The sequence below is a fragment of the Lepidochelys kempii genome, chromosome 1, assembly GCF_965140265.1.
Source record: "Lepidochelys kempii isolate rLepKem1 chromosome 1, rLepKem1.hap2, whole genome shotgun sequence".
NCBI classification, from domain to species: domain Eukaryota; kingdom Metazoa; phylum Chordata; order Testudines; family Cheloniidae; genus Lepidochelys; species Lepidochelys kempii.
The window spans coordinates 107,520,879-107,533,620 of NC_133256.1; the positions used below are offsets into that span (position 1 = coordinate 107,520,879).

The 12,742-nt window shown below is 41.7% G+C and overlaps 1 protein-coding gene across 1 annotated transcript in view; it reads left to right on the forward strand.

The window, feature by feature from the left end:
- Positions 1 to 12,252, forward strand: part of COL4A2 (collagen type IV alpha 2 chain) — a 249,358-nt gene extending 237,106 nt beyond the window's left edge. The window contains exons 42-48 of the mRNA XM_073349678.1: positions 951 to 1,112; positions 1,244 to 1,342; positions 2,084 to 2,230; positions 2,953 to 3,069; positions 4,867 to 5,058; positions 5,397 to 5,683; positions 10,320 to 12,252. Coding sequence (XP_073205779.1) covers positions 951 to 1,112; positions 1,244 to 1,342; positions 2,084 to 2,230; positions 2,953 to 3,069; positions 4,867 to 5,058; positions 5,397 to 5,683; positions 10,320 to 10,574 — 1,259 coding nt within the window. The 3' untranslated portion in view covers positions 10,575 to 12,252. The remainder of the gene's footprint in view (positions 1 to 950; positions 1,113 to 1,243; positions 1,343 to 2,083; positions 2,231 to 2,952; positions 3,070 to 4,866; positions 5,059 to 5,396; positions 5,684 to 10,319) is intronic.
- Positions 12,253 to 12,742: the final 490 nt, after the last annotated feature.

Here is a 12,742-nt window from a genome sequence, read left to right on the forward strand (position 1 = left end):
AAGCCAAGTGGTTCTTTCTTTTAAAGCTCTTAAACATTGATGGGCTTCCCCAGCTGCTGGAAAGATGTTAGAAGAATCCCAAAGCATTACTTTAAAGGAATTCAACGAAGAGGAAAATTCAGTAGATACCATCCCTTCAGGCTAAATTAATTCTTTCCACCTCATCCCTTTGCATAGTCAGTTGCATCTGAGAAGCCTAATTCTTTCAAAGCAAAAAGCTCCCTTCTGTAAAAGTCATACTCCACTAGACAAGTAGTAGTTTCATAGGAAGAACTGTGGTTGTACTCTACTGATGACAGCTATAGCAAACCCTCCACAGACTCCTTGTCACATAGTGAAGACACATTACAAACTGCCTTTGTCAAGTTCTGCATCAGCATTTCCTCCTCCATTGATACTTTTCCTGAATCCAAGTTTTAGGGCTTTTCTAGACCTGTGCACCTGGGCTGTTAAGTAGTAAAAGCCAAAATACTATGAAGGGGCCCTTATTGGTTCCCTTTCCATGAACCCTGCTTAAGAAACTTTGACTTGAAGGCCTAAGGTAACTAATTCCTTCCATAGTGTAGGATGTCTCAATCTAACATCAGGGCTGCAGAATAGGCAGGGATGGTGTCTCTAGCCTCTGTTTTCCAGAAGCTGGGAATGGGCAACAGGGAATGGATCACTTGATGATTACCCGTTCTGTTCATTCCCTCTGGGGCACCTGGCATTGGCCACTGTCAGAAGACAGGATACTGGGCTAGGTGGACCTTTGGTCTGACCCAGTATGGCCATTCTTATGTCTCTTGGGTCCCATGGGCATTACCCCTCTCCCCACCCCAGGCTCAGTGATTGAAACCTGGCAAGGGACCCATGCTCCACCATGAGGTGACACTGTTAATTTCCCCCCATGTCCATGCTGTCAGTTCTGCCTTTCAACACAGATTCCAATTTAATATGTGCTCTCACAGGCTATCCAGGACCACGGGGCAGACCTGGAATTTTAGCTCCAGCAGGAAGCAAAGGAGAAGATGGTCAAATAGGTGTGCTTGGAGAAGATGGTCAAAAAGGACCTAGAGGTGACCCTGGACCACCAGGGAGAACTGGAATTTCAGGGTACCCTGGACCAAAAGGTACAGCTGGCAAAAAATGAACCCTTTTTTAAAAGAAATGGTTATTTGTTGCTACAGTAGATGTTAGAAGTGACCATTTATATTATCTGTGCATAGATACAATAATTCAAATGTGACATTTTGCATTAAAGGGCATAAAGGCGCACAAGGTCTCATGGGTACTCTTGGCTTAGTGGGAGCTTTTGGTGACACAGGGCCCACTGGACCCAAGGGGGACAGAGGACCTACTGGTGAGTAAGAGCCTTCAGGTGCTATATTTTCCATCATTAAACAAATAAAACTTACCTGCTCAGCAGCCACCACACCTGCCTTCAAACTGACCCCATGGCTGCATTCCTGAATGAACTTTGGGCCAGTTGTGAAGTTTGGCTCCCATCTAAAATTGATTTTAATGTGTATATAAATGAAAAGGGCCAACTCCAAACTTTAGGTGCTTTTCAAAAACCTTTAAAATGCCAACCACATACAAACTATAACAACTCCTTACTCAGCCCACCAGAGTAGACCAACAGAAAAGATATTTGGAAATGTAAAAAACCCTACGCCTCACTAATACCAACCCTCCCTCTTCCTTAAAAGCCTACAAAAATAGACAGTGCTATATCTCGTTCTAGTTTTTTAGAGCACTGCACAACTTTGGATATCACAAGCTACACTCTACCCACTCTTCTGCTTTCTTGCTCCCTTTGTCTCCTTCCACTCATGTATTTTTACCTGTTTTAACACAACCCCTGAGGCCTGGAATGATTTCCCCACCTTCCAGGATGCCAAGTGATCTCCTACTCCCCAAACCCTTGGAAATTGCAAACCCAGATCTGCAGCTGAACTTTATGGCTCAGGGTACATCTCTAATATTAATAGTCAACTAAAATGTCCAACCTTAGTACCTCATTGAGTGACAGACAGAGCACACCAAGGGAAGGGAGTTGTTTTGTCTGAAAACGAGTTCACTTTTTCTTTTTATAATACAGGTTTTCAAGGACCTCCAGGGTCTCCTGGGCTGCCTGCAGTCCCCCCTAAGCTGGTCACTCACCAGGGTACAGCAGGCCCACATGGAAATATAGGTCCCCAAGGAATATCTGGTGAGATGGGGCCCCACGGTCCACCAGGTGATCCAGGTAGGAATTGTGCATTCACACTTGAAGTGCAGTGCTGTTCAGAATAGGGCTTCTGTAAAAGTAGTGCTGGGGGGTTCCCTACCTATTATTTCTCACTAATTCTAAATGTAATTGAAGTCACAAGGGAAATTTTCTCACTGCCACCCCTGCAAAAATGAATCCTGAGCAATCAAAATGAATCTGTGCAACATGCAGATCTTAACCAACTGCAAGTCTCTGTGACAACCATGAACCACACACTGGTCCCGATTGTCATCTTAGATCAATCCAAACTGACTCCATGAGCTGAGGTATACAAATGTCATTGAGGGCAAAATCTGACCTCAAACTTCAAACAACAGTTCTGTTGGTGAGATACATTGAGCTAAATTCCATTCTTCTCCTATAGTTTATATGGGATCTGCAGTGGTAACAGGCATGAAAAATAATAGAATTATGGGGCCCAATCTTGCAGTTCTTTCTTGGGCAAAATTCCTCATTAAAAAGTCAGTGAGGAACTTCGTCTAGGCAAGCATCATAGGATCTTGCTTTTAGTTTAGGTGACAAACTTTGCAGGTCTGACTGAACACACATGTTTATAATAACCAGATCTGTTGAGTATGTAGATGCTAGGTTTATATGGTAACTTTTCAGAACAGAACTTCGCTCTGAGAATCTTATTTTCTGTACTTAAAAAAATAAAATAAAATCTGTCTGATCATGTTGAACTTGATGGTTTTAAGGTTTTAGAGGCCCACCAGGTAAACCAGGGTTCCAAGGAAGAGGTGGCATGTCAGCTCTTCCAGGTTTTAGAGGAGATCAAGGACCATCAGGTTTCCCAGGTCTAGCAGGCTTTGAGGGTAAGTGACGTTGCATTATTATTATTATTTCTTTTCCCCACTTCATTCTATTAATCTTCTGTTATTAGCACTTTATCATTGTACAATTGTCAACAATTGTTCTGAAGCAACTCTCCTGACTTCCACTTACATCAAATACCAATGCTCTTACTAGGTTTTGCTGATTAATAGTTTTCATGGAAATAGTTTTAAAGACTGTTTAAAGCTAAGTGTTGTAACTAGATCTCAGTGCACGTTTTCCATGAACATTCACTCAGATTTTTAAATTAATTTGTTTTAATGCTTGTGCCCCTTCTGTTCTGGCCTTCAGTAAATACGCCAACAATAAGGTTTTACAAACAGGAATGTTCATGAAAACAGAATTTCAAATTCCTACGTAAGGTAAATAGATGAGCAGTTGTGGTACAAGTGGTTGGGTGCACATCCAGTTAGGAACCAGAAACTTTACCATATGAATTAGTTGAACACCACAAATCAGTCCAGCCCAAATAAGAATGTCAAATATTGAATATTTGTGGAAAATTGTTCACAATCAATCACTTTATAGGGTTAAAAAAGTCACCCAAAAAAATTGGCAGGTAATTTTAGATGAAGAATAAATTTTAAAAGAAAATCACTGCTTGCCTATATTGCATGAGCAGAAAGAGGCTAAAGTCATCAGATAATTATTTGTGAATTATTTGCTCAGCTCTAGTATTGAATCACATTCTCCACTTAAAATCTAGAGAGCCCAATCCAACACACTCAGGGACTTCAGCAGAATTGGATCAGTCCTAGAAGTGTAGCTGATTGACTACATTAGCTTTCCATAAAGAGAAGATAAATATCATGCAATAAAATTAAATGTTGAATAGGTCCCATCCCAGTATGTAGATTAGCTGACTATTCTTTATAACCTTATTATCCTCTCAGTGTGTACAAACTGATTGTTTAATAATTTGCTCTGGTATCTTTCCAGATACTGAAGTTAGATCAACTGATCTATAATTCCCCAGGTCCTCCTTGTTCCCCTTTTTAAATATAAGTTCTGTGTTTGCCCTTCTCCATCTTCTGGGACCTCTCCCATCCTCCTGGAGTTCTCAAAGATAATATCTAAGGGTGCCGAGATTGCTTCAGGTTATCATTAACCTTTTTATTTTTAATCAAAATAGGCATTGAGGCTCCTTAGCCTTCTTCGTGTCATCAGTTATTAGCTCTCCTTCATTGCTAAGTAGAGGACCTACACTTCCCTTTGTCTTTCTCTTGATCTTAACGTATTTAAGGAATCTTTTCTCATTCCCTTTTATAACCATTGCCAGATGTTACACATTTTGTGCCTTAGACTGTCTGAGTTTGTCCCTACATACTTGGGCTGTTCTTTTGTGCTCTTCCTTATCAAGTTGACCATGTTTTGGATTATTCATTTTTGATTTTCAGGTCATTAAAGAGCTCCTGAGGGAGCCATATTGGCCCCTTACTATTCTTCCGATCTTTCTTCTGCATTGGAATAGTTTGCAGTTGAGCCTTTAATATTGTCTCCTTGAGCAACTGCCAGCTTTCCTGAATTCCTCCTTAGATTTTTCTTTCCACAGGACCTTACCGACCAGCTCTGCTTTTTTGAAGTCCACTGTCCTTATTCTGCTGCCCTCACTCCTTCCTTTCCTTAGCATCATGAAATCCTAGCTTTTCATGATCACTGTCACCCAAATTGCCTTCCATCTTCAGATTCACTACCAATTCCGCCCTGTTGGTCAGAATCAAGTCTAAAATGGCTATTTCCCAGTTACTGTTTATTGTCTCTTTCCATTTTTCCCCAAGGTGAACCAGGCCGTCCAGGTAACCCTGGGCTACCAGGTATGCCAGGTCGCAGTGTTAACATTGGGTACCTTCTGGTGAAGCATAGCCAGTCTGAACAAGAGCCAATGTGCCCAGTTGGTATGAACAAACTCTGGAGTGGCTACAGTCTACTGTATTTTGAAGGACAGGAAAAAGCACATAACCAGGACCTTGGTATGTACATGGCTCTTTAACATCTCAACATCTGACACTTTCAATCTGATTTTGCCACTCAAAACTAGAGGCACACAAAATTATAGACCATTTCTGAAAATTTGGGCTTCGGTGCATATTAGGCTAGGATGCCTAGAAATGACAGCGGATTGGAACTAAATATCTTTCTTTCATCTCCCTCTGGAGGTGATTTCTCCAGATCATTACTGAAGTTTGAGTGGAACTGTAATACAAATATAAATGTTACCGAATTATGCAGGTATGCACAATAAGCTTAAAAAGAAATCATTACTTGAATATGCACATGCTAAAGATTTGTGATGGTTTATTTTTTACAGGGCTGGCTGGATCCTGTTTGGCTCGTTTTAGTACCATGCCTTTCCTCTACTGTAACCCTGGGGATGTCTGTTATTATGCAAACAGAAATGATAAATCCTACTGGCTCTCAACCACAGCACCTCTTCCAATGATGCCCGTGGCAGAAGAAGAAATTAGACCATATATCAGTCGTTGTTCCGTCTGTGAAGCCCCAGCTGTTGCAATTGCTGTCCATAGTCAAGATGTTTCTATTCCGCACTGCCCTGAAGGGTGGCGCAGTTTATGGATTGGATATTCCTTCCTCATGGTATTTGTCCTTTTCAACATTTGCTGACAGTATCGCACAAAGTTACATTAAGCTGGGCTCCCACCTATTGGCCAAGTTGTTCAGGTTTAGGTTCAGGTTTGCTAAAAATCCAAACGCGCTGAACCGTCCCATAGAAGCAGGGAGGAGAAATGTGTGGGGAAAACTGCTCTCTCCCTCATCATGGAGGCCAATTAAAGTTACATGAAGGGCTGGGACAACAGTTTCTCTCCAACCAGATTAGTACGTGGAGGTTCGAGTGACTATGCTCCAAGTGACAAATTGTACCTGACAGCAGAAGATATGATCCACTTTATGTTGTAGAGAAAATGGACCCTCCAAACAAAAAAGACGTTTGAGCTAAGAATAAAATGTCAGCTAGAGTTTATGCATGGAGGTGGGGAGGGCGGCCCACTAAGCCATTGTCAGCGAGAGAGAGGATGAGGAGTAGGTAATAGGTCTTTCAGGAACAATGGTAAGTAATTGATCTGACAAAATCACTGACCTGCACAAAAAGGAAGAATTAGACTGTCAGTCAAAAATACTAAGTAGTAGAGTGAAGATTACTTTATTTTCAACAAACAAAAGCTGTATTTAAGCAACTTGACATTTCATGATGTTTTTGGTTTGTCCCAGCTTTCAAATTGAAAATTATTCATCCTTAAGACACATGTTCCCTCTAATTTTTTCCATCCATGTGCAGAATGAATTTTGTTATGTGCATCGATATCGAGGTAATGTGCGGATATGCGCCACCAGTAGAAACAAAAAACCTAGATATAATTGTTTTTTTTAAAAAGTTACCATAGGGATAATTAACCCAGGCAGGATAGGTTAGGCATTTTAGAACTCACTACTCAAAGAATTAAATTTAAGCATAAGAGAGAAATAAAATTATGAAATGCAAAAACCAGTGGAAAAACTAGAACAACAGCCCTTTGAAAAAATAAAATTACAGAGAATATATGTGCATTGCAGGAAGTACCAAGAAGTAACAACAACGGAATGCAGAATTCTCCCTCGAATAAGTAATGTCCCACTAGGTGTGTACGATAAGTTAGAGAGAGGTATGTCTGACCAAGGCTTAGGGAACTACACAGGCACTCGGCTAAGCATAGTGACTCGTACTGTATGAGAACCTGTATGAGAACTTGGGTAGACAGGAACACCTAGATTCTAATCTCAGCTCCTAGTACTGTTTTTGTTTCTGGCCTTCTGAAGGTTATTTAAGTAGACCTGGTCAGAAAATGGATTTGCCTCCCACAGGAAACATCACCAAAACAAAAAAAACTCTCACTTTCATTGACATTTTCCACAGCAAATGTTGACTATTAAACAATCACCAGTCAAAACAAAAAATTCAAACTACAAACCTAAAATTTAAAAAACTGAAGAAACCACTTTAGTGGCACTAATGAATGATTTCCTCCAGTAAACAGATAGAGGACAGAAACCCATTCTCATCCTGCTCAACCTCTCTGCATTCAGTACTGTTGATAAAGAGATTCTGCTCTCTCACCTGAGAGAGGTGGCAGTAGTCTGGGATAATGCATTAAAATAGTCAGTCCTTCCTGGAAGACCACTCCCAATGCGTAGTGATAAGAAACTTCCCTCCCCCACTAGACCCCTCACTTGTGGAGTTCACAAGGATCAGTGCTCTCTCTGATCCTTTTCAACATCTACAGTCAACCAGTAAGTGAACTGGTTAGATGACACAGACTCAAGTACCAGCAACATGCAGATCTATCCTTCATCACATAAGACACTACCACCAAGATGGCCCAGTGCTTGGTTGAAGAATAGTGGGTGGCAGCTGAACCTGAGCAAGACAGAGGTGATGCTGGGGGGGGGGGGGGGGCGCGCGGGGCAGAGGAAAATATATTGAAGAGCTTGCAGCTGTGGTGCAGTCTCCAGGGATTGAAGAAGCACAACCAAAATTAGTTTAGTCTGTTGTCTAGGAGTACTCTTGGATTTCTTGCTGACACAGAGCTCTCATCTAGCAGCCTCGGAGAGTAACACTTTCTACCACCTCCACTTGTGTCCCAGCCTGACAAAGAAAACCTGGCCTCAGTTATTCATGCCTGTCACCGCTTAGCTGGACTCCAGCAATGCAATATACCTGGGCATGAAACAGTCAATATGTAGGAAACTCTGCAGTGCATCTCCTCAGCCACACACGCTACCGGGAACGTGTCAGAACTGACGTCTGCTCTGTACACTGGCTTCAGATAGAATATCAAATCAAGTTCAAGGCAAAGATGACCCGTGCCTGCTGGGAGCGAGGGGAGGAGGACAAAGTGAGGGCTGCCAGCTTCAGCAGTGTTACTGAACATGCTCAGTACAAGCCAAGCAGCAAATCTGGGGGAGGTGGGACATGACCCAACGTCCTCTCCATGTGTTACCTCTGGTTCAAGGTCTCACTCTTTATCTTCAAAGGACTCCATGGCCTGGGCCCAGTATATCTAAAAGACTCTGTAGAGCTCAGGACGAATAGACCCTGGTGTACAACTTTGCTCCTCTGACCTGATGGAACTCCCACCAAGGGTAAAGCTCATCTGGGTGGCAGATAGAACTTTCTCCAGGGTCTGATCCCAGACTGGAAGGAACTTCCCCAGTAACTAAGAACGATCACAAACCTCACCACTTTCTGCTCCAGGTTCAAGGCACATTTCTTTGACGTTGCTTTCTCTAACACACACATAGTATCTTTTTATATATATAAAGATGGCTGTTGCTACCAAAACAAGACACCTAGCTGGGGAGAGGGTGAGTGAACAAACAACCTGTGACAGGAGTTAGTCATCTTGCTGAATCCATTTACTGGAAGATGCTCAGGTACTGTGGTGACGAGCCTGGTATTAAAACCTATATAGAACAGAACACCTCGTAGGAGTGCTTGTTTGTAAATACCTTGTCTAAATACTAAGCATTGGTAAGGAGAGAGCTGCAGCCTTGGCAACAAGAGGTAGATTTCCCTGTACAAAGTCCTTTGCTACCAAGGAAAGTGCCAAAAACTACAAGTGTTTACAGGAGGAAAGCTTCAGTTTTTTGATGTGTGTGTGCACCACAGCATTAGCAATTAAGCAGAGGCTAGTGAAGTGGCTGGTTAGGATACAGGGTGGGATTTTGAACACTGAAGAATAAGATTTGTTATACATGATGTTCCTGATAATCTCAAGAAAAGCATATTCAGTTCAATAGTGTTTCACTACAACTTCCTTGGTTTCAGTAAAATGGTACTCTTCTTGGGTGTTAGAGTTAGGGGCCAGTCCTGCAAAGAGCTCAGAATGGGTCACCCAGCGTCCTGCTGAAGTCAATGGGACTTCATGCGGAAGAACAGGGCATGCCTGGCCAGATCCTGTTGCAGGCTCAGAGCCCTGGTGAGTAGAAATTAGATTTCTTTTGAGCGCATTAGCAGTTGGTAGGTCATTAAGATAGCTGAAAATACTCTGTTGTGTGATTCTGTTCAGGATAACCTGGAATCACTGTTCAAATAGTACTTAAAGTATACGTGAAGTGTCATGAGCTTCAGCTGTGAGTGAAAAGATTTGAAGGCTACTTAACAAAATGTAAATGGGAGGCCATCATTTGTCTGGAGGCAAATGAGTTAAGTCTGGGAGCTAAGAGCGTTGTTACACTAAGACATTTTGGTTTGGTGCCCACCCCATTTCCGCCCATATAAAGGAGAAGAGGGCCAAGTTCATCCCTGGTGACACCACACTGATTTTAAGTATTGCACTAGACCTGAAACTGAACAGTGTTTAACACCTCAGAGATTAAAGCTTTGGTGCTGTTACCCAGAATCATAGGTACCGTATGGCAATCTGAGTGAGAGAACGGTGCAAGGAGAGGAATTCATACCATACCTATTTAGCACTGTGGTAAAAGCTCAGTTTCTACTTTTGTTACTGATCTGTGGACAGCTTTGCAAGCTGAACAGTTGGTCTGTGCAGTGAAAGGCAAGAAATGAGGGTTTATTCTTACTATGTTTTCATATGAATTAAAAAACAAACCTGTTGATTTGGTTTCTCCTTTTACATTAAAAATTGAAGGGTTTTGAGGGATGGGAGAAAAAGGCGATAGGAGAATAAATGTTAAATGTTTTTGGAAAACTAGAGAGAAGTCTGTTGGGATATTCACTGCTACGTGCTTGTTTCAGCAGCACACCATTAAAAGGGAGGGATTTAGTTCTTAAAGGGGTACAATAATGATTGTGTGTCAGTTTTGCTTAGAGATGTCATTTAAAGAGTGTGAATTATACATGTCTTAATGTATCATTATTGCCATGAAAATATGAAATCTTAAATGTCTGGAGTAAAGAAGAGGAGATAGGGTTAAAATGGAAAATGTAGATAAACCAGATAGTTGAAGGATCTACTCCTACAAACTTTACTGTGAGTAATCAACAATAGTACTCCCATAAGTCTTAAACATGGGGGTGAGGTTTGCAAGATTGGCCCTATGTATGCCTCAGTAGGAATGTCCTACAGTGAGAACTCTTCAGGTAACAGATTTAGAAGTCATTTTAGCCTTGGTCTCCTCCCTCCCCTACCTGTTGATTATTGACAGTATTGATCTAGGGCAGTGATTTGTGTAGTCCTGTCCTGTATCTGAACACTGCCTTCTTTGTGTCTCATAGCACACTGGAGCTGGTGATGAAGGTGGAGGACAGTCACTGGTTTCTCCGGGGAGCTGTCTGGAAGACTTCAGAGCTACTCCTTTCATTGAATGCAATGGTGCCCGAGGAACCTGCCACTACTATGCAAACAAGTATAGCTTCTGGCTTACCACTATTAACCAGCAATTCCAGAGCTTGCCCTCAGCAGATACGCTCAAGGCAGGTCTCATCCGAACTCATATCAGCAGATGTCAAGTGTGCATGAAAAATTTGTAAAATATATTATATATCCCTAGTAGTAAAAGGAAAATGTTTCTACAGTGTTCTAGACCTATCACAGTGGTGCTTATTTAACTTATTACCTCAAAAGCTGAATGAAAAGTTAAGTTTCTGTAAAAGCACAAAGGCTTATACCAAATGCTGACTGCTTCTCCTACCATACAGTATATTTTGCTAGTCTAACACCATGTTATTTGCTAATTGAGTCAAATATTCAACCTTGAAACATGAAAAAAAAAACCCACAAAAAACCATCCAGTTACTAATCTAACAATTCTCTTGGGCAGATCTGTTCTCTAACATGTTTGATGTAAACATTCAATGAAATGTACGTCTTGTCTTAGTTTATTGTTAACAGGTGTAGTTCATGTTAATTAAGTGGTAACATACAACAGTAAAATGTAAGTGTTAGCACAGCAGGGGGCTAACCTCTGGGAAGTACTCCTGGATCTGAGTCCCACGCCCAGCCTTTGAACTTACCTTTTACTGTAATAAAAGTTTATACCTGGGTACTTACAATGGAAAGATAGGTTGTTTTAAACTCCCCATGCCTTTGCCATGCTTTTTGTCCTACCACTTTCACCACCAGAGAGTTTATAAACATTCTGAATTAGCTCAGGTAGCCACATTTAGTGTTACTCTCTTCTTCTTGCGATGAGAACAGTTCATTACTAATGGCAGCATGTTACTTCACAAACTTATCACACTTTTCCAGCTATACCTCACATCACAGGATAAACTACAGTGGGTCTTTATTCTGTGCCACACAACAGAAAGGAGCAAATGCCCACTAGACACATGGGACCACAAGAGGGAGAGAGCATCATGCTTCCTTTAACCACCATGCCATGCGCTTAACAACATTGTGTGGTTAGGGCTCCATATGAATTTGGTTATATGGTTGTGGAGCAGCCACTATACAACATACGCCCCTGAAAAACCCGTGCTATGTGCACAGATTTCCCAGCTGAAGTTATTATTACTCAATACAGCCTTATCTTCAGATCCAAAACCTCCAAGCTGTCTACTTCATCTGTGAAGAAGTGCACAACTGGAGGGCAGAGGGATGATGGTAGCATAACTAGTCAGCTGTACCACTAGGAAGGGCATGTAGAGGGGCTAGAAGTCACTCAGAGGGGGTTTCTTGCACAGTTTATCTTCAAAGGCCCTGGAAATTGGGTGCAAGATTTGCTGAGGATCCACAGAGTCTATGATGGGTAGCCCCTGACTCCTGCAAAAGATCTACTGGGTTTGCTACATGGTCACCGACAGAGATTAACTGCTTTTTCTGTAGAAAAAAAACATTAGGCCCAGGGGTAAGCTGTCCCGCATGACCCTGGGAGAGAAGAATGAACCACGTGATGATAAACCCCTTGCTTATTTTCTTGTGAGTCTCTTATGCAGCATGGTAAAAAGCATGATAAATACCATGACACTTAAATGTTTCCAGCAAGATTTTTTGTGGGGAGGGGAGCTACATTTACTAGCATGGGTGAAAAGCACTATGTACGCTTACTGCGCTGGCTTTAAAATAATCGGTAGTTATCTCCTCCACATCAGTTTTAACTTCTCCTTATGCAGTTCACCTTCCCCCTGCTGCACTGATTGTTGGGTTTTGTAATTATGGTCCCTCATTGCTGTAATTATCTTAAATAAAGTTCGTTTTTTCTACACATCTACTTGTTGATTGTTTCAATTCTCTAAACATATGCCAGGCTCTCCTATTACATTTGCAGATTACTTTCATAGATGTTAGTTTGGGGGCTTGGATTTGTTTGGCTTGTTTAAAAAAAAAAATTAGAGACAATGTTAATTGGATGTCAGCAGAAGTATCAAAAGGTGGCCAAATAAGCTTCCTCAATCTAAATTCAAACCATTTAACCAAGCAGGGGTCTGCTCAGTCTGTCAGCTGGAGACACAAAAGCCGTTTCAGAGAGAGGATGCTAAGTAAGATGCTATTCCATCCATTGTTACAAGGAGAGAGAATTTAACCAGTTCCTCAGTTGCCTATCATCATCTTAGGCAATGCAGCTCTGAGATCTGGTCTACACTAAAAAATTGGTCGCCCCAGCTATGTGAAAAATCCACACCCCTGAACAAGGTAGTTAAGGTGACCTAACCCTTGGGGTAGACAGCTCTAGGTCAATAGAAGAATTCTTCCATTG